General features: G+C 36.0%; 1 protein-coding gene across 1 annotated transcript in view; it reads left to right on the plus strand.

The window, feature by feature from the left end:
• ACER3 (alkaline ceramidase 3) overlaps nucleotides 1–20,043 on the plus strand; it is a 120,099-nt gene that overhangs the window by 57,494 nt on the left and 42,562 nt on the right. Inside the window, exons 3-5 of the mRNA XM_054576304.1 lie at nucleotides 8,953–9,005; nucleotides 16,003–16,055; nucleotides 18,070–18,151. Of these exons, the coding sequence (XP_054432279.1) occupies nucleotides 8,953–9,005; nucleotides 16,003–16,055; nucleotides 18,070–18,151 (188 nt within the window). The remainder of the gene's footprint in view (nucleotides 1–8,952; nucleotides 9,006–16,002; nucleotides 16,056–18,069; nucleotides 18,152–20,043) is intronic.

Here is a 20,043-nt window from a genome sequence, read left to right on the forward strand (position 1 = left end):
AGGGGGTGTTTTACGACAGATTACCCCAGTAGTGCTGACCAGGAAATTCAGGACTGATAGGTTTAAAATTCTATTCCTGGGAGAGGCTGAAATTGCATTTAGGTTGGGTATTAAGTGTTGGTGGGGCTTTAGCACAAGTGACTACTTTTTGGGTCTTCATGTTGTTTCTTTTTAACATTATTTAATATTTTACTTTAGAACCCATAGAATTTCACAAGTTTAATATGATAGTGGCTTAGTCCTTAATTTTTATACGGCCATAAAATTTGCCATTAATGTTGTTGGAGTTTGAAGAGACAACAGTAGTTCTCATTCATAGAGCATTTATTATATACTAGGCTCCGTGGAAAGTATATTAACTTATATTATGTCATTTAAAACTCTTCACAACCTATGGGGAACTCTTTAATTTCACTTTATACATATAGTATTTAAGAAGTAACTTGACCAAGATCACTCAACTAGTAAATGGTGAAAACATACCTTGAACCCAGATCTATATGCTTTTACAGTCAGTCATACACCACCAAATGTTTTGGTCAACATAGGCTGCTTGTATGACAGTGGCCCCATAAGATTATAATGGAATTGAACAGTTCCTCTCGTCTAGGTCTAGTGACACTGTAACCATCAATGATGTCGCGCAAAGCATTGCTCACATGTTTGTGTTGATGATGCTAGTATAAACAAACCCACTGCGCAGCCAGTTGTGTAATACAGTGCACACAACTGTTGTACTTGATAATGTTAAATGACTACGTTGCTGGTTTATGTATTTACTATACTATATTTTTATGGTTATTTTAAAAGATTTATTTATTTATTTATTTCTAGCAAGAGGGAAAGGGAGGGAGAAAGGGAGAGAAACATTGATGTGTAACTGAGAGAAACATTAATCGACTGCTTCCCACATACCCCCAACCAAGGACCTGGCCCGCAACTCAGGCATGTGCCCAGACCAGGAACCAACAGGCAACCTTTTGCTTTGCAGGATGACACCCAATCCAGTGAGCCATGTCAGCCAGGGCTATATTTTTATGGTTATTTTAGAGTGTACTCTTTCTTTTAAAAAAAGTTTGCTGTAAAACAGTGTGCTGTGTTACACTGGCAGCAGCCTCATCTCATGTTTACTGTCTCTTGATTGCATCATTTTCTCTTGTGATTGATTTAATCTCATGTTTTTTTTGTTGCCAATAATGACTACATCAAGTGATTAACCTGGAAACAAAATTAAAAGTGATTGATGACTATGAAGGTAGAAAAATCAGTGATGGCTATTGCTTGCTAGTCAGGCCCGTCCCATTTCACAGTAGTTACAGTTTTAAGAACAGAGTGACAAGCGTTAAAGGATAAACTTTATTGAAGGCAATGAGACTAACAAAAGTATGAGAAGGGCCTATATCAGACCTAGAGAAAGTTCTAATAGACAGGATTGAAGAGCAAATATAGAAGTACATTCTTCTCAGCACCATGACATTCACAGCCAAACTAAAACATTTGTTAGTGATGATGAAAGAAAAGGCTGGACCAGACGATGATGTTGAACTTACTGCTAGCTTTGGGGTTTAAATGATTCAAGAATATTATTCATTATATAATGAGAAAGTAAGTGGTGAGCCTGCAAATCCTGATTTAAAGATTGCTGAAGAATTTTTAGAAACTCTAGATAAGCTGATTGTGGCAGAAAATTACTTGCCAGAGCAAATATTCAGCATGGATGGAAAGCTCCCTATTCTGGAAACAGATGCTCTAAAGGACCTTCATCTGTAAGGAGGCCAAGTCAATGCCAGGTTTCAAGGCTTTTAAGCAAGGTAACAGTCTTGGTTGGAGGCAATGTTGCAGAATACAAATTGAAGCCATTTTTGGTCTGGCACAGTGAAAATTTCAGGGCCTCAAGCATATCAATAAGCGCACACTGCCATTGTACTACAGAAGCAATAGCAAGTCATGGATGACCCAGCCCCCTTTCCAAAATGCCCTCCTGATTTGCTATGCCACATCTCCATACAGTTCATCCATCTCCGATGGATCTAAAGCCTACTACCTGAGGAGGACCTTTGCCTTGGCTGCTGCTGCAACTGAGGAAGACACTGATAAGACACTGATGCAATTCTAGAAGGATTACATTATCTCTACTGAAGTAATGACCACTAGGGCTTGGAGTGATGTTACCAAGGAGTATATGAATGGCATGTGGAAGGAGACACTCAGGAGGTTCGTCCATGACTTAAAAGGATTTACCAAGGGTAAGAAGGTTGCAAAAATCAACAAGGCTGTGGTTGAGATGGCTAACAACTTAAACATGAGTGTGGATGAGGATGGCATTGAGAAGCTTCTACAAGTGGTTCCTGAGGAATTGACTAATGAGGAGTTGTTGGAACTGGAATAGGAACACATAGTTAAAGAAGAGGCAAGAGAAAAGAAAACTGCAGGAGGAGAAAAAGAAGAACACCCAAGAATGTTCACAGTGAAGGGTTTAGCAGAGCTCTTGCAGATCTCAACAAGCTCCTTAAAAAGTTTGAAAACATGGACCCCAACACCAAAAGTTTTTCATTATTAGAGAAAAATGTTCATGGTGTATTATCTGTTTACAAGCAAATCTATGATGAAAGAAAGAAACAAACCAAGCAAACCACCACAGATATATTTTCTCAAGAAGAATCTCAGGCAGGTTCTTTAGTAGGTGTTCCAGAAGAAGACATTCTTGTCATAGGAGATGACAGCTCCATGTTTGTTATCGCCAATTGTCAATATCACAAGACAGTGATATTGATGATACTGACACTGTGTAGGTCTAAGCTAATGTGTATGTTTGTGTCTCAGTTTTTAGCAAAAATTAAAAAGTAAAAGTAAAAATTTTTAAAATAGAAAAAACTTATAGAATAAAGATGTGAAGAAAGAAAATATTTTTGTACAGCTGCACAATGTGTGTACTTTAAGCTAAATGTTACTACAAGAGTTGAAAGTTTAAAAAATTTGAGAAGTCTACAAAAGTAAAAAGTTATAGGCAACCAAAGTTAATTTATTATTGAAGAAAGAGAAGTATTTTTTATAAATTTAGTGTAGCCAAAATATACAATGTCTATGAAGTCTGTGGTAGTGTACAGTAATGCCCTAGGCCTTCACAGTCACTCAACACTCAATCACTGCCTCACCTAGAGCAACTTGCAGTCCTGTAAGCTCCATTTATGGTAAGTGCCCTATACAGGTGTACCATTTTTTAAAAAACCTGTTATATTATATTTTTACTTTATCTTTGTTTAGATATGTTTAGTTACACAAATATTATTGTGTTAAAATTGCCTACAGTATTCAGTACAATAACACAGTGTCCAAGTTTATAGCCTAGGCGCAATAAGCTATACCACGTAGCCCAGGTATATGGTAGGCTCTACCATACAGGTTTGTGTAAGTACACTCTGGTATTTGCACAAGGACAAAAACTGCCTAATGACACATTTCTCAGACCTTATCCCCATTGTTAGGTGGCACATAACCGAAATCAGTGTGCTTTAAGTTAGTAATTTAAAACTGCATTATCTAAAATAGAACCAAGCCAAAAGAAATCTTTTCCATGAAATTTAATTTTTCTCTTTACTCTCAAAACTCACAAATTGTGATTTATCTTATTCCTTTAAAGTAGAAATGTGTTCACTTATTCTTTACAAATGTTTTTGGGTACATATTACATGAAAGCAAAAATGATAAATCCCTTGTCCCCAGAGAGCTTATATTACATTGAGGGCAGATGACCTACAAATAACAAAATCTATTTGTAGTTATATAAACCTATTTGTTGTGCAGTATTTAAGTGAGTAATTAATGTGCAACAAGAAAAATAAAATGAGTTGTAAAATAGTAAAAAAAAAAAAAAAAAGTAGAGCAGGAAAGAGTTTATTATAGATTTTTATTATCTAAGTCCAATGCTGAAATAGAAAGTTACTGAAGTATAAATATGAAACACAAAGTCATTTTCCTATGAAAAGGACCTTTGCAAATCTTTACTCGGAGTTACCTTAAGTTTAATGTGATCATACCTAGACTTTGTTAGTGCCAGACTAAATCAAAATCATTTGAAATGATCTTAAGAACATTATGTCTCTTGTCAAGGGGCAAGTGAGTATACTTCATACTAGATTAATAACATTTTAGATTATAGCAATTATATTTAGTAATGAATTATACATAAAATCTATGTGCTGTGGAAAGTACCTTTAGAAATCATTTTATAACTTGTTTACTAATTTATTTATCCCTCTTTATTTAGTCCCAGTTTTCCAAACGTTGCCAAAAGCATCAATGATCTTTTTTCTAGTTTTTTTTTAAAAAGTGTGTGTGATAGTAACATTGAAGACAAATTTGGAAAATAATGTAAAATGCCCATAATCCCATCACCCAACAGAAGCAGTATTTTCACTTTTAGTTCATTGTTCTCAATCGTTGTGCATATGCTTACGGTTTTTCATATGAAGACACTGACTAAACATGGCCAACCTAGTAGCCAAACCCAGCAACAGTCTCAACCAGGGAAGCAGGAACCACAAATAGTATTCTAAACAGCCCATGTAGTCAGTGAATAGGAAGTGAGGAAAGTAAAAGTAGAAAGGTAGAAAGAGCCTGGTAGAAAATAACCTGAGGCAGAAAGCAGGAAGTTGTAATGGCTCCTCATCTGGTTCCTGTGGCTGCAAATGTGCCTTATGTTTCAGTGTTTTAGACTGGAACCAGAATAAGACAATAATTGAATGACAAATATAAAATCATAACATCATTTCATTTCTATTATTCCTTTAGCTCCATTCTCTTGAACATACCTTAACCTACCAATGCCGTCCAAATATTCACCTCTTTTGGCTATAGTTCTTAAATAGAATTATCTTAGTTCTCCCTTCAATTACCATATTATCTCTAATCTATTATTGTCATTGTTATTTTGTATTCTTTCTTTTCCTCTACCAGTAGAACATTTGTTTACTAATGCTCCTACCTTAATGTTTACTAATGTTCCTAATGTTTACTTAATGTTCTTAACATTTACTATTGTTACTAACCTAACCTGCCTGAAGGCTTGGGTAAATGTTCCAGAAACAGTATGCATAGTATTAAAGCAAATCACTTTGGTAGGAGTATTTTGATGGGCAATATGTGTTTGGAGCACAGCAGGCAAGAGGTTACCCCTTCCAATTCTTTTTTTAAATTGTGGTATATTTCATACTCTTCAAAATGTACAAATCTTAGATATATATAACAGTTCAATGAGATTTCACCTATGTAACCACCACCCAGATCAAGATACAGAAAATTTCAGTCACTCCGCAAAGTTCCCTGTGCCCTTTCTCAGTCAACACACCTCCACCTCAGAGATAACCACTATTCCAACTTCTGTTCTCATATGTTAATTTGCATGTCCTTAAACTATATATAAGTGGAACCATTCAGTGTGTATCATGACATCTAGCTTTTTTTACTTGATGTAGTATTTTTGAGTATCAGCATTGTTTATATCAATAGTCCATTCTTTTTTATTGATGTGTAACATTTCATTGTGTGAATATAATATAATCCATTTGCCCGTTTTTCTGTTAAAGGGCATTTGGGTTGTTTTCAGTTTAGGACTTTTATGAATAAAGATTCTGTGGGGTTTTTTTGTATGTCTTTTGATGGACATATGCACTCATTTCTTTTGGGTGTATGTCTAGGAGCAGATTTGCTAGGTCACAGGGTTGTCTGTGTTGAAATTATTTTTAGAAACTACCAAACAATTACCTAAAATGGTTGGGCCATTCTATACTCCCACCAGCAATATATCTGAGAGTTCCTTTTATTCTGCCTTGTCACCCATACTTGTCAGTCTTTTTCAGTCATTGTGGTTTGGTGCAGTAGTATTTCACCGAGGTTTTAATTTGTATTTCCCCAACAAGTAATGATGTTGAGCACTTGTCAAAAGTTTATTGGCCCTTTGATATCTTTTGTGATGAGTCTTTTGCCCATTTTAAAATTGAGTTGTCTGTCTTTTTTTATGTATTTTTATGTCACATTTTCTGGACATGAGCCTTTTGTCATATATTAATATGAATTGTGAATATTTTGTCAATCTACAACTTGCCTTTTTACTTTTCTTGAGAGTCTTCAGATGAGCCAAATTTTTTAGGCAATTTCTAAAAGGTACTTCAGATACAGGTTCAGTAACTAGTATACTAGCCAAGTGTTAGTAATTGTGTTGTTTTTCTATTGCTATTATAAGAAAACACCATAAATTAAGTGGATTAAGACAATAAGATAAATATATTATCTTACAGTTTTGTAGATTAGAAATCTAACACAAGTTTCACTGGGCGAAAATTAAGATGTGGGCAGTTCTGTGTTCCTTTCTGGAGAATCTAGGGGGAGAGTCAGTTTCCTTTGTCTTTCCCAGCTTATATGGCTGCCCACACCTCTTTCCTTTCTTCCATCTTCAAAGTTAGTAACCCTGCATCTCTCTGACCATTCTTTCGTAGTCACATCTCCCAAAGAGTCCTTTTGACGACTCAGGTGATTAGGTTGGGCATACTGTAATAATCTGTTTACTAGTCACAAGATTAGGATGTAGACATGTTTAGGAGCCATTGTTGTGCCTACCACAGTAATGTGGTTACTACTGTAGCCCATGAGTTGCTAAATTAATGTAGTAGCCCACCTACTAATGTTGCAGCATCCGTATTTGGAGTAGGAAGGGAAAAAGTAATCCAAAACACATTGATAAGACTAAATAGGATATTCTGGCTTTTCTCTGTGTGTTTAATAACGTTATATGCTAGATTAGTGATAGGTTAGAAAAGGGAGTGAGTGATCAGTTCCCTTTACGGTAAGCTGCAAACAATTAGAAAAGCCATTGTTAAATACCCTAATGTCTTCCCATCAGTCTAGGGATGAAATCCAAACTTCTTAGGACAATTCTACAAAGCTCATGCTTTTAATCATTGCACTCTACTACCTCTCTAATATGACAGAACCTTTTGTTTCTAATGTGAATGCTAACTTTAACAGGAAAGTACAATTCCACATGCCCTATAATTGTAGCTGGCATTGTTTTGACACCACCAATAACACTAAGTTGTTCATAGATTTAAAAACAATCATACATTGTAGTGTTAATGCCTTTGATACTTTATAGTTAATATGTCCTTCTCCTTCTTCATCTACCCTGGGTCCCTTCTTATGCTTTATGGTAAATCACGATGTAATTTAAAAGGAACTGAGTATTTCTTGGGCCTTTAATTTTGTGGCATGGCAAATGAGCTAACCTACTTCCAAAATCTAAGGATTTCATTCTCTATGTACATACATTTTCTCATAGCTTGAGTTAGAAGCTGGAAAATAAAATTTTTTGATACATAGTTTATGCCAGGTACATGCTAGGTAATTCTCAAGCAACCTTTCATGATAAACATTGTTATTCTTATTTTACAGATGAGGCAACTGAGCCTCAAAGAGATTTAAGCAACTTGTTCAAGTTGATACGTAGTAAGTGATAGATCTGGGATTCTAGTTAAGGTCTGCTTCCAAAGCCATTGTGCACTCTTTCCACAGTGTAGTTAGTCAAAATAAATATGTACCAGAGCATATCTGTATTCTTTTGTAACCTTGAAAACTTTGACTGGTAGCATGCCAAAGTATTTGAATCAAGAGGTTCCAACACAGTGAAATCTATTATATGCTTGAGAGACTCTTAAAACTATAGTAAAGTGCTGTGACTATGAACATTTAACTAGAAGATGCAAATGGGACATTGACCTCTATTCCAATGCCATTACTATTTTGTCTGCCTCAGTTTTCTCTTCAGCCATGACCATGGCAGGGAACTTGTCCCTGTTACTTGATTTTTGGCATGCTCTGGATATTCCTATAAATGTGAATCTTATTTTAACTTTCATGATTCAGTCTTTTCAAGGGAAAAATTATATAAAATGTTGGCCAAGAGTCACCCTTATATTAATTCAATATTTTATTCTCCACGTGATTGGATCGATCAATTTGCATGCAAGAGGAAGAAAAGAAAAATGATTAGATTCAAGTATCACCAGAATTTCTAATTTGTGTAATTTAAGGGTCAATGAATATTGTTTAACTTTCACATATTTCGCGTTTGTCCCATTGGCTTAACTAACTCACCCTCACCATTCTTGAATTTTTTATTTGGGTCAATTTAGATGATATTACAGAAAGTATGTACCTGTTGATAAATTGTAGCCTATCAATGCTGAAAACTGGTTTACTGTGCCTAAATTTCACCAGTTTTTTCCAGCCAGGCATGCCATCTTTGAATTCAACCATTTTTTCCTTTAAAGAAATAACTAATTTGTAAATCTATGTATCTTGACTGAGGTTTGGCCTACCCTGGATTCTCTGCCTCATTAGCCACATCTTCCACAGCTCTCTCACATGTACATTACACTTCAGCACCTAATTTGCTGTTTTTAGTAACACGTGTATATACATCTCTGCCTTTAACCTCTTTTATCTAGTAAGCTAAACATCTTTGTCATTCAAGATTCAATTTAGGTGTTATTTCCTCTAGAAAGCCTTTCTTTAAACTTTCTTCAGCTCCCTGATACAGATTTCATAAACTTTGTTCTTCCTAAAACTCAGTGCTTTGAGCCCTGGCTGGGGTGGCTCAGTGGGTTGGGCATCCTCCCACAAACTAAAAGGTTGCAGGTTGAATTCCTGGTCAGGGCATATGTGTGGGTTATGGGCCAGGTCCCCGGTTGGGGGCATGCAAGAGGCAACCAACCAATCCTTATTTCTCTCATGCATGGATGTTTCTCTCTTTTTTTCTCTCCCTTACCCTCTCTCTAAAAATAAATTTTAAAAAAATACAGCTTAGTGCTTTGAACTGTCTTATTGTCTTCTGAAGTCACTCTGTCTACCTCCAAAGAATTTAATGCTAATTGTTTTATTTGTTTGTTTTAATTTCAGTGGTAGGAATGGGATCCTGGTGCTTCCACATGACTCTGAAATATGAAATGCAGGTCAGTAATGAAAAAATTGACTAAATGCTTATTTTTCCTAATCCAGAGATACTTCAAATTTGAGAAAAGAGCATGTTACTAGAGGATAATCAAGACAAGAGCCTGGAAAACAAAATGAAATTAGTAATCTCTGGAGTTTTTACTTGAGGCCAAAGGATCCAGATTGACTAAGTGAAGTAAAGAGGCAAGCAAATAAATGGTCCATGACAAGTGAAGGGTATAATTTTTGATCACCTCTGTGTAGGTATGTACAATTTTAGAACAGGATTAAAGAGTAGAGTCCCATAGAGACATCTTAAAAAGTTGTAATGAGTTCATCAAAATAATATATTTTTATTCTTAGATGCCTGCATTCCTTCATGTTTCTCTCTTTCGGAGTCCATTTGAATGTTCTGGTTCTTCTAGGTAGCAAGGTTTTAGAGCTGTGCAAACATTTTTATGTATTGCCCTTGCTCTAAGGAGGCCATGTATCTAGTCCTCAATCTTCTGACTTCTCTTTTCCCCATCACTAAACCAGAAACTTCTAGAACAGCACTGTCTAGAAACAGAAATATAATGTGAGCCTCATAAGTAATTTAAAATTTTCAAGTAGCCACATTAATAAAAACCACATTAAAAAAATAAGTGAAATTAATTTTAATAATATATTTTATCTAATCCAATATACCCAAAGTATTACTTACACCTGTAGTAAATATAAAAATCTATTAATGAAATGCTTCACGTCCTAAAATCAGATCTATATTTCATAGTTTCAGTGGATCTTAGATTAGGTTTATTTTAAGTGCCCAGTAGCCACATAAGGCTAGTATTGGACAGTGTTAATTCTGGAATGATCTGTATATACAACAGTATATGAATGATTAATTTTAGCTATATTAAATGTATAAGAATTCTTAGATTCATTTTAATTTTCAACACGTATTTATAAGAAAATGTCATGTGTGTTGTGCATGCCATGCTTGATTTGGAGAATATGCAAATGATAAGACACTGGTCTGACCTAATCAAGCATAGAAAAAATTCTTATATTTTCTGGCTGGGAAAACAACAATATAAATATTAAAATTATTTTTAAAGAAGTATAAATAATCTATGGTAACATGGAGGAGCTTGGAAAGAATCTAAAAATTGAAGACATTCAAACCCAATCTAATTCCAGGACATTTTCATCACCTCAAAGAGAAACCCATTAGTAGTCACTCTCTACTATTCCCTCCACCTACCCCCTAACAATGACTAGTCTACTCTCTGTCTCTATGGATTTGCCTATATGTCTTAGCAATGAATCATATGATATGTGGTATGTGACCTTTTGTGTCTATCTTCTTTTACATAGGCCAATTAAAATTCCATTGTCTATATATACCACATTTTGTTTATCCATTTGTCAATTAATGGGCATTTGGGTTATTTCCATTTTTTGGCTTTCATGCATAATGCTATGAACATTCATGTACAAGTTTTTGTGTACAAGTTTTCAGTTCTTCTTGGTATGTGATATTTAGCAGTGGAATTGCTGGGTCACATGGTAACACTATGCTTAACCTTTTGAGGAGCTGCCAGACTGTTTTTCAAGGTGACTGCACTATTTTACATTCCCACCAGCTATTTCTTAATATCCTTGGCAATAATTGTTATTGTCTGTCCTTTTGATTATATTGTCCTGTGTGTGAAGTGGTATCTCATTGTGGTTTTGGTTTGCATTTGACTGTAATGACTAATGATGTTGAGCATCTTTTCATGTGCTTATTGGCTATCTGTATATCTTCTTAAGAGAAATATCTGTTCAGATCCTTTGTTCATTTTTAAAAATTGGGTTACTTGCCTTTTTTCATTGAGTTGTAAGAGTTTTTATCTGTTCTGCATACTAGACCCTTACCAAATACATAGTGTGCAACTATTCCATTCTGTGGAGGTTTTTTTTTCATCTTCTTAATAATATCCTTTGAAGCAAGAAAAGTTTTCAGTTTTGCTGAAGCCCATATTATCAATTATTTATCTGTCCCATATGTATGAAGAAACAGCTAGATGAATGTGCTGAAACAAGATGTTAGGCAAGAATAGGCATCTGAGTCAGGGAAGGGATAGGCTTGCCCACTCTGTGTTGATCAGATCGTGGCAAGAATATTACATTCACTTCTGAGGACTAACCTAGCATGTGTTCAAATGAAGGACACCGGAATGGTGAAAGCACTAAAAACCTAGTCATGACTCCTGAAGGGAAGGAACTGGGAATACATTCATGTGCTGCTTGACATTGGAATATGTTCTGAGAAATGCATTGGGCAATTTCATTTTTGTGCAAACATCATAGTGTACTTACACAAACCTAGATGGTGTAACCTACTACTGTAATTGTATGTGCTATACTTTTATACAACTGGCAATGCAGTAGTTTTGTTTTTACCAACATCACCAAAAGCATGTGAGTAGCATGTATGTTAAGACTTCACGTGGGCTACAACATCACTTGGTGATAGGAATTTTTAATCTTTCCTTATAATCTTATGGGACCACTGTTGTATATTCATTCCATGATTGAGGGAAATGTCACTATGTGGTCAGTGTGTGACTGTATTTACCTGGAAGAAGAGAAGACATGCTCAGTGACCCATACTCACCTCTAATCACCAAACTCTCTATTCTGTGCATTTGTTCATGCCTGGCTTTACTGCATTTCCCCTCATGGACAATTTCTGTTTGTTCTTCAAAGTCTCAGGCAAGGTGGCACCCCCACCAGGTAGCCTTCCATGGCCCCAGGGCAGGATATGTACTCTTCATATGTTTTTCCATAATACTCTGTGCATCTCTAATACTGCTCTTATCAGTGTTATTTTATGAATATATTATATATGTGTCTGACTTCTCTGCCAAAATGTGAGTTATCTAAGAGCCAAGGACTCTGGAAAAAAAAGGCGGGGGGCAGGGACTCTCTCTGGTTGACCTTGGTGTATGACCTGTTTCTATCACAAGAGTGCCATATAGCACTGCATAAATGTTTTATGAAATCAGTGTTTAAGGTTTGACTTGTTGAAAGTATTAGATTTATTCCATGTGGTCCTAAGGGCATTAAAGATAAAGAGACATCTTGCTCAGCATAAAGAAGAATCGTCTGAACTAGAAGATGGCAAAGACTGCCTTGGGAGATCTTGAGTCTTCTGTCCTTGAAGGTGCCCAAGTAAAGGTTGAACAAACACTTTAATTAGTTCAAATTTTTGTATTTGATACCCGGGCAACATGTATGCGTAGGGAAAGATGATGTTTTTTCCTTGAGGAGTCATTTGTCTAGGAATGAAGATCGAATGCAGTGACAAAGGGATATACAGAGTCCTATAGAAATAGAAAAAGAAATTAATTATTTAGGGTAGGAAGATCAGAGAATGGGTTTCACACAGGTGACTCAGACCCATGTTTGAGTTGCATTGTCGAAGATGAATAGGAATTTGCCAGGCCAACTAGAATGCACAGAGAAGTGGGAGTCAGGCTGGTATCTCAGAGTACTGCAAGTGGTGCGTTAGGGTTGTAGCCATGGAACTGAAGCATGTGGTGATGATGGCAGTAGTGCTGCCAGTAATAATAGCTAATGTGTGTTAAATTATTGATTACCTGCTCTGGGGCAGGCATTGAACTATGTGGAGGTGTGGTTTGGGAAACTGACCAGAGGACAGATTTAAGCCTCTTGAGCTTTATCCCCTGTGAGCCACTAATGGATTTTGAGCAGAGGTGGGGACACACTTGGATTGACATATAAACTTAATTGTTGGCAAGGTCGTTAGCAAGGTAACACACATTTGGATGGACAAGATGGCCTTTGATCCTTAGAACTTTGAATCTGTGCTTTATCATCACTAAAATACTACTTCATCATGGACAAATTATACAGATGGCTTATTTTCTTCCCCTTTTGGACTACAAGTTATGGTTTTATGTACCTGTCTAACTGGGCAGAAATGACATGACCCATTTTCCCAATTATTGAGGAGGAAGGAAGAATCATCAATAGCGAAGGACTTCTCCATCTCTTTAACCTAAATATTAAATGATCATGAATATTCCTTACAGGATCCCTGTGTTGCCTCCTTTCAGGATAAATCTAACTTGGTTATGTTAAGCCATCATTTATTATATACAATCACCCATGTAAAGTAAGAAATGGCAGTGCTGTCACTTAACCTGGCCCTGGTGATCAGTGAACCATTCTGCCAGCTTGTAGCTGTAGAGATATTGGAGGCCCAGTTCTGCCTAAAGTGAGCTCAAGCAAATATTGACAGTTCTGTTTTAAGAATGAGTTAGAGCATGGATGGCATTTTCTTCAGATTTATTATGTTCCAGTTCTGACTCTACCCCTTTGCTGGCTGTTCAAGCATAGACATACCACTTAATCTTGCTGAACCTTAGTTTTCTCATCTGTCTAATAATACCTGTTAAGAGTATTATGAGGATCAGTGGATTGGCATATGTGAAAACACAATGCCAACATAGGATCTGGTAAATAAATATTTAATAAATAATAGTTCCCTTCCATTTTCTTCAGCCACTCTGAACATCTGAAACCACCATTACTGGTCCATTGTTAGGAATTCACTCCTTTGAATACTGTGAAGTTTTATGTGCCCTTGTGAAGGGTAACATTTTAAGCTATTACAAACTCCTTTCTCAGTATTAATGTGTTATGTTCTTGTGGCAACTAGCCAATAGCAGTGCATTTGGAGATAAGGTTGAGGAAAACATTAGAGATGGGGTAGAGTGAACAGATGGACTTCAAATAAGGGGTAAATGTACCAAAAGACAATTTAAAATCACCGGGCTTTAATATTAGAAGAGATTTTTAATATTTAGTACAATCTACAAATTTTATAAATGAAAAATAGCCTAAGAATGCTTTGGGAAGTTGAAGACAAGATTAGGGTCCAACTTCCATTTTGTTTTGTTTCCTTTATCTGTTTTAGGATTGTGTCTTGTATTGAGCGTGGTAGGAGTATAAGTATCTTAAGCTTTTGGATGTCTTCTCCCACACCTTTTTCATTTATTTACTCATTCAACTCATTCTTTTTTGCTCTCACTAACCAAAATATACAGTTACTGGTAGCCTTGGGGAGGGTAAAATTAAAGGCAGTATCTTAATTTTTTCTTTGTGTTTCTCTGCCTTTTCCAAGTATTCTGTAATGAACATATAATATGTTTGATACTAGAAAAAATAAATGCTAGTAAAAAATGAATATAGTAGCTTTTTCTCATAAGTAAAAAGAATTTACTTATCCTAGAAAATAAAACCAAAGAAAAATGCTTGCTCACCTATAACTTTATGATACAAAAATAAAAAACAGCTTAAATGTTAGGTAATAATGTAAGCTAATTCAGACTTTATCATGTAAACAACAGATGTTCTAGTTAAAAATACTACCTCCCTTTCTCCTTTGTTCCCTATCTTAGTGAATGAAACCATTTTATACTGAAAGCCCAAGCCAAAAGCTTGTGATTCATCTTTAATTTCTCCACTTTCTCACCTCTACAGCCTCTAAAACCTCTTGATTCAACTTTCATAACTCTTGGGTACATCTGCCTCTGGCTCTCTGTACTGCCACTGCCGGAACCCATCACCTCCAGCCCGGATCTCTGCGATCGGTGTCCCTGCATTTCCTTATCCATCTGTCACACTGGGACAGAAGCACTTGTCCTACAAACAAAACTAATTGTTTTCATTCTTTGAGCGATATTTGCTAGGCTTTGTGTAAGTGCTGGGGATGAGATGCATAAAATACAGTCTCTGCTGTCCCAGCGTGCCACATTTTATAGTTGAAGCTTATAAATTTGAACCACAGGCTTTGTCATCTGGCCCCTGCCTACCTCTCCAGACTCATCTTCACATCCATACCCCACGCTACTCTGGAACTCTGTGCCCTTTTACCAGTCATAATTTTGCTATTTATGGTTTTGAAATAAGATTATTCTACTTGTATCACCCAGATTTTAACATGTCTTAGTTCAATTTAGTTCTTTAAAGAAATAAACAAGCAACCAAAATCTGGAGTCCAGAACTTTCTTTTCCACTACAGGTTTGCATTTCTAATTGTCCGATTGGTATCTGCCTCACAGCTACCTCAGACTCAACATTTTGAAAATCGTTCTTATAATTTTCTCTGTTTTCACAACCTCAGTAAACTGTACTACCATCATCTGAAGTGCTTAGCAAAACACTAGGGAGTCATCATTGGTGTCCGTCACCTTTGTATCAAATCAGCCACAACTCCCTGTCTATTTTACTTCCTAAATATCTCTCAGGCCTGTTGACTTGTGTCTAATCCCAGTTCTGCTACCTTAATTCCTGAAGCAGCCTTCCGTAGCCTGGGCTGCTGTGACTGCTTGGCTGTTCCTCCCACATCTGTGCTTTCTCCTTTCAGAGCACTCTCCACACATAAGATTGGGTTTAGGATTGGTTTAAGGATTAGCAATAACCCACCTATAACACTTAGCTTAGTGTCTCACTGTAGTTTAATATGTAATAGCTATAATTATTATTGATAATAATATTCTTTTTCTGAGACATAAGTTACTTAGATTAATTGAATGACTTCCCTGACCATTCATACTTCTTCTTAGTATATTAGTAGACATTTTACCCATCTTAAATGCTATAGGAAAGGGCAGAAATGTAAAAGAACACTGATAGGACCCACAGACCTCTACATAGCGGACATCATTCTTTCCTGGAAGTATGGTATTATAGTTTGTGATCCCAAATGATCTGAGCTGCCCAATGAGTCCTACATTATACTTGGGTATGTACATTAGGACAGACACATGGATGGATAAGCTTGTTTGTTCAAAAACAATAAACTAAAATAAATACAGTGTAAATTAAGTAATATATAAAAGAATTAATAAAACATACTAGGTAATGAAGTGACCATTTTAATCATGTTTTATTTTGATTCGCATAATAATCGCAACTCTATAATATTCATGTACTGTTATTTGCCTTTGTTTCTTACAGCTTTTGGATGAACTCCCAATGATTTATAGCTGTTGTATATTTGTGTACTGCATGTAAGTATTTAAACTTAAGTTGTTTGCTATATTTTAAAATTCATATTGACCTCATAGCCAATTAAGTTATATAACTAACTCAGTTAATATTACTGAGAGATTGTAATAATGTAGGTTATGATATTTGTGATCTTAATATAGAGTATAGTCTCTGGGAAGTTAAAGTGTTGTTTATTAACTTTTGTTCTCAATACCATACAGCCAATCAGGTAGACTCTTACTTAAATTTGACTTAACTTACATAATTTGCCTTTCCTTGAGTTATGAATGTATACATGTTAAAATAAATATTTTGTGTATTATGCCATAAAAATAATAGTTATCTACTTTGTACCTCTAAATGTTCTAGAGATACCAAGTCATCTCTAATTCTCACAGTTGTGCAAGATGAATGCATATTGTTCCCATATTATAGATGACAAAATGAAGCACAGACAGATTTAGTAACTTGTCTGAGGGTATTGTTGATACAAGAATCTTCCAAGCCTATAGAGAGGTTTTTTAAGAGTTTATCTGAGCCCAAACTGATGACAGTTACTGGGAAGCAAGATTGCAAATGGTCCAAGAATGACAGTTTTGCAGTTTCTTTTATGCATTTGGAATTGAAGAGGGAATGAGGGAAGATTACATGAAGGTTGGAGAAAGCAAGGCAGGGATTGGATAGTTTACAAGATTATGTACTTTCTTAAGGGTGGTTGAGCTTATTTCAAAGATGTGTTAACCTAGATGCACAGAAACAATGGACAAGGCTTCCTATGGCAAAGATAAAACTTTTACTAAAAAGTTATATGCCTGAGGCGTTGCTACCCACCATGACCTGACCACTTAGGAATTTATGATCAGATGCCCTGCGAAGCTACTTTTTTGTAGAACCCCTTTTTTTTGTTCACAGATATAAGCAGAACTTATGTTTAGGTGACTTACCTAAGGTCATGCAGTTAGTAGGTGTCAGACTTGGAAATTGAACTACAAGTTTAATAACCTTACCTTCAAAGTATATGTTCTGTTCCCTAACGCTAATACTTAAGACATCTCTGAGCTTCTATGTGATGGTAATCTGATTATTTTCAGTGTATTCATCATTGCTAGCTCAAGAATAGCTTCTAAAGACATGTAAAATTCAGAAAAATAGTTCAAAAAATATTTTTAAAAAAGAGTTCCTCTGAAATGTTTTTCTGTAAAGGGTCAGATAGTAATTATTTTTGCCTTTGTGTGCCTATGGTCTCTGTTGCAACTCTTCAACTTTGCCTTTGTAGCGTGGGAGATATGCAAAAAAGTAGGTGTGGCTATGTTCCAGTAATAGTTTATTTATGAAAAAAACAGGCTTAGGCTGAGAAATTGCCCTCGGGCTGTGGTTTGCTGCCTTGATCTAGAAAAATACTTTCAGATGAGCTCTTATTACTAAGTCATCAAGTTCCAGAATTTAAAGATAAAAGAGATCTTGGAAATGATCTGGGCCACCACCTTTCCTTACAGGTAAGGAAATAGGAGTTGGGTCCAATTCCTACAGCCAATGAATTAGTAAACTGAGAACACTCTTATTGCTTGTACTGAAACATAGGTTGAAACATTGGATACTTAAACTGATGGCCATATATTTATTCATACTTATTATTTACTGAATATCCTATCATAGTGACTCAATACATGGAAAAAAGATTTTATCCCTGCACACAAGGAATTTATGGTCTGGTTAGAGAGACAGGTAAGTAAAGAGACAATTATAATAGAATGATATTTTCTATAATGAAATGCCTCAGTCCAGCTATTAAACTCCAGATTTTTAGGGGAGAGCCTCTCATTGGACCCGTTTAAGTAAGGTGCCTTCTCCTGGCCCCCCCAGGCTCTCGGAGGCTGTAGACAGTACAAGTTCTCTAAGGTGAGGGTATGCATGGAAGAAATGACGGGCATCAGTAAACCCAGAGGCTCTTGTGCAGGTGGTTAAACAGGATTTTATTTATTTTCCTAGTTATATATTCTAAAGCCATTTTCTTTTTCTTCCTCTGTTTTTAAGGTTTGAATGTTTCAAGATCAAGAACACAGTAAACTACCACCTGCTTTTTACCTTAGTTCTATTCAGTTTAATAGTAACCACAGTAAGTCATCCTTTGTCTAACAGATTAAGCATGTGAACTAGCCATTTATGAAGTTTGGCACATTTTGCTTCCAGTGTTTGCTTCATGCTGTTCAAACTGAAATGTTTCTACACAAAACTCACAGATACTGCTTTTTTTGTTTCTTGTTTAGGTGTTATTTCTCAACAAAAAGTTGAAACAACTTTTGAAACTCTGGTTTAAAAAAAAAAAACAGGGAAAAATCAAAAGGCTAACAATGTTGAGTAGTAATGGAAAAAATAAACTTTTTCTCATAGATATATTGCCTTCTGTTTGTTAAAGAGAGAGAGAGAGAGATTAGCTGTGCTCTTTCGAGCCTAGTATGTCTATATTTTAACCTTTTCCTCGTAACTTGAGATAGCTTTTTTTCCCAAGTGAATTGCGTTTTGTTTAGAGAGATACTCATTTCAATAAACTTTTATTGCAGCCCTACCATATCAGGAATTGAAAATACAAAGATGTTTAAGAAGAAGTTGCTTTGCTTGAGGAGTACTTTCTAGTAGGGAAGTCAAACATGTAAAAAATGAATTGCTTCAAAAGATGATAATTACAATAATAGAGGCAAAAAGTGGTTATAAAAGGATGAAATGAAGGAGTATTCAATGAAGATTGCTTGAGTGGATCAAGAACACTTCCATAGAGAAGGCACTTAAGCTGGGTTTTAACTGATGATTAGAAGTTCGCCAGGCCCTTGGGCAAGAGTGTAGTGAAACATTTCTAAATAGACTGTATGACGTTGTCCATAGGCATAGAACCATGTACACATGGACAATAAGGGTACAGAGGAAGATGAGTGGTTGCTTTTGTTAAATAGGGAGAGAATCAGAAAAGGCTTCAAGAAAGAGGTGTAGTTTGAATTGAATCTTGAAAGATGAGTATTTACCAGCAGGGGAGGATTTCTGAACAAAGTGAAGAACAGCATATTTAAAGATACAGAAGCATGAATATAGCACATGTGGGAAAACACTGTAGTTTCTGGAGCCAAGGATGAAACAGAAACAAGAGAACGGCAGGAAACCCAAACAGGAAGGCAGGAGTGAGATCATGGAAGGCTTTGAAAGTTGGACTTTGTCTTGTAAGTGATAGGAGTCATTTCAAGATTATGATTTCAATTTTGATTCCTCTACAACATCATTTTAAAGGCATACTCCTGCCCTGGCTGGTGTGGCTCAGTTGATTGAGCTCCGGTTTGCAAAGCAAATGGTTGCCAGTTTGATTCCCATTGTAGGGCACGTGCCTGGGTTGGGGGCTGGTTTCTCAGCAGGGGTACACAAAATGCAACCACATATTTGATGTTTCCCTATCTTTCTCCCTCCCTTCTCTCTAAAAATAAATAAATAAAATCTGAAAAAAAAGGCATACTCCTATAATGCAATAAATGCATGCTAACTCTTGAATAGGCATTGAACTTAACCACTCACATGACACTGGAGCCTAAAACTATAGTTTGTGTAACTGGGAACACATCTAGGTGAGTGTGTTAAAGGTTTTGGGAAGCAGAGGCCAAGAGACTTCATTTTAAATGTTTTCACTTACAGAGCATCTCTTATGCTAACACTTTCATGTATTTTAGCTTCTTATTCCTTACCACTATTATTCCCATTATTCAGATAAGGGAAAATTAGTTTTTTGGTTGTGATGCCACTTACATGTGCTGCTCAAATCATGTAACAAGTGAGTGGCAGAGTCTGAAATTTAATTTGTGTCTCTAACTCCAAAGCCAGTGTTCTTTCTACTGTAGAACAGGATTGTCTGGCGTAACCTCATCAGCCATCATGAGTACCTGTGCATTTTTGCCCCTCCTTGATACTGATGCAGAGGCCAAGAGGCCAGAGTCATCCACAACAGTTTAGAAACTACAGTTTACCATTGTA

This window comes from Pteronotus mesoamericanus, unplaced genomic scaffold (genome assembly GCF_021234165.1).
Source record: "Pteronotus mesoamericanus isolate MK-2021 breed Mesoamerican mustached bat unplaced genomic scaffold, CSHL_Meso_final contig_33, whole genome shotgun sequence".
Classification (NCBI taxonomy): domain Eukaryota; kingdom Metazoa; phylum Chordata; class Mammalia; order Chiroptera; family Mormoopidae; genus Pteronotus; species Pteronotus mesoamericanus.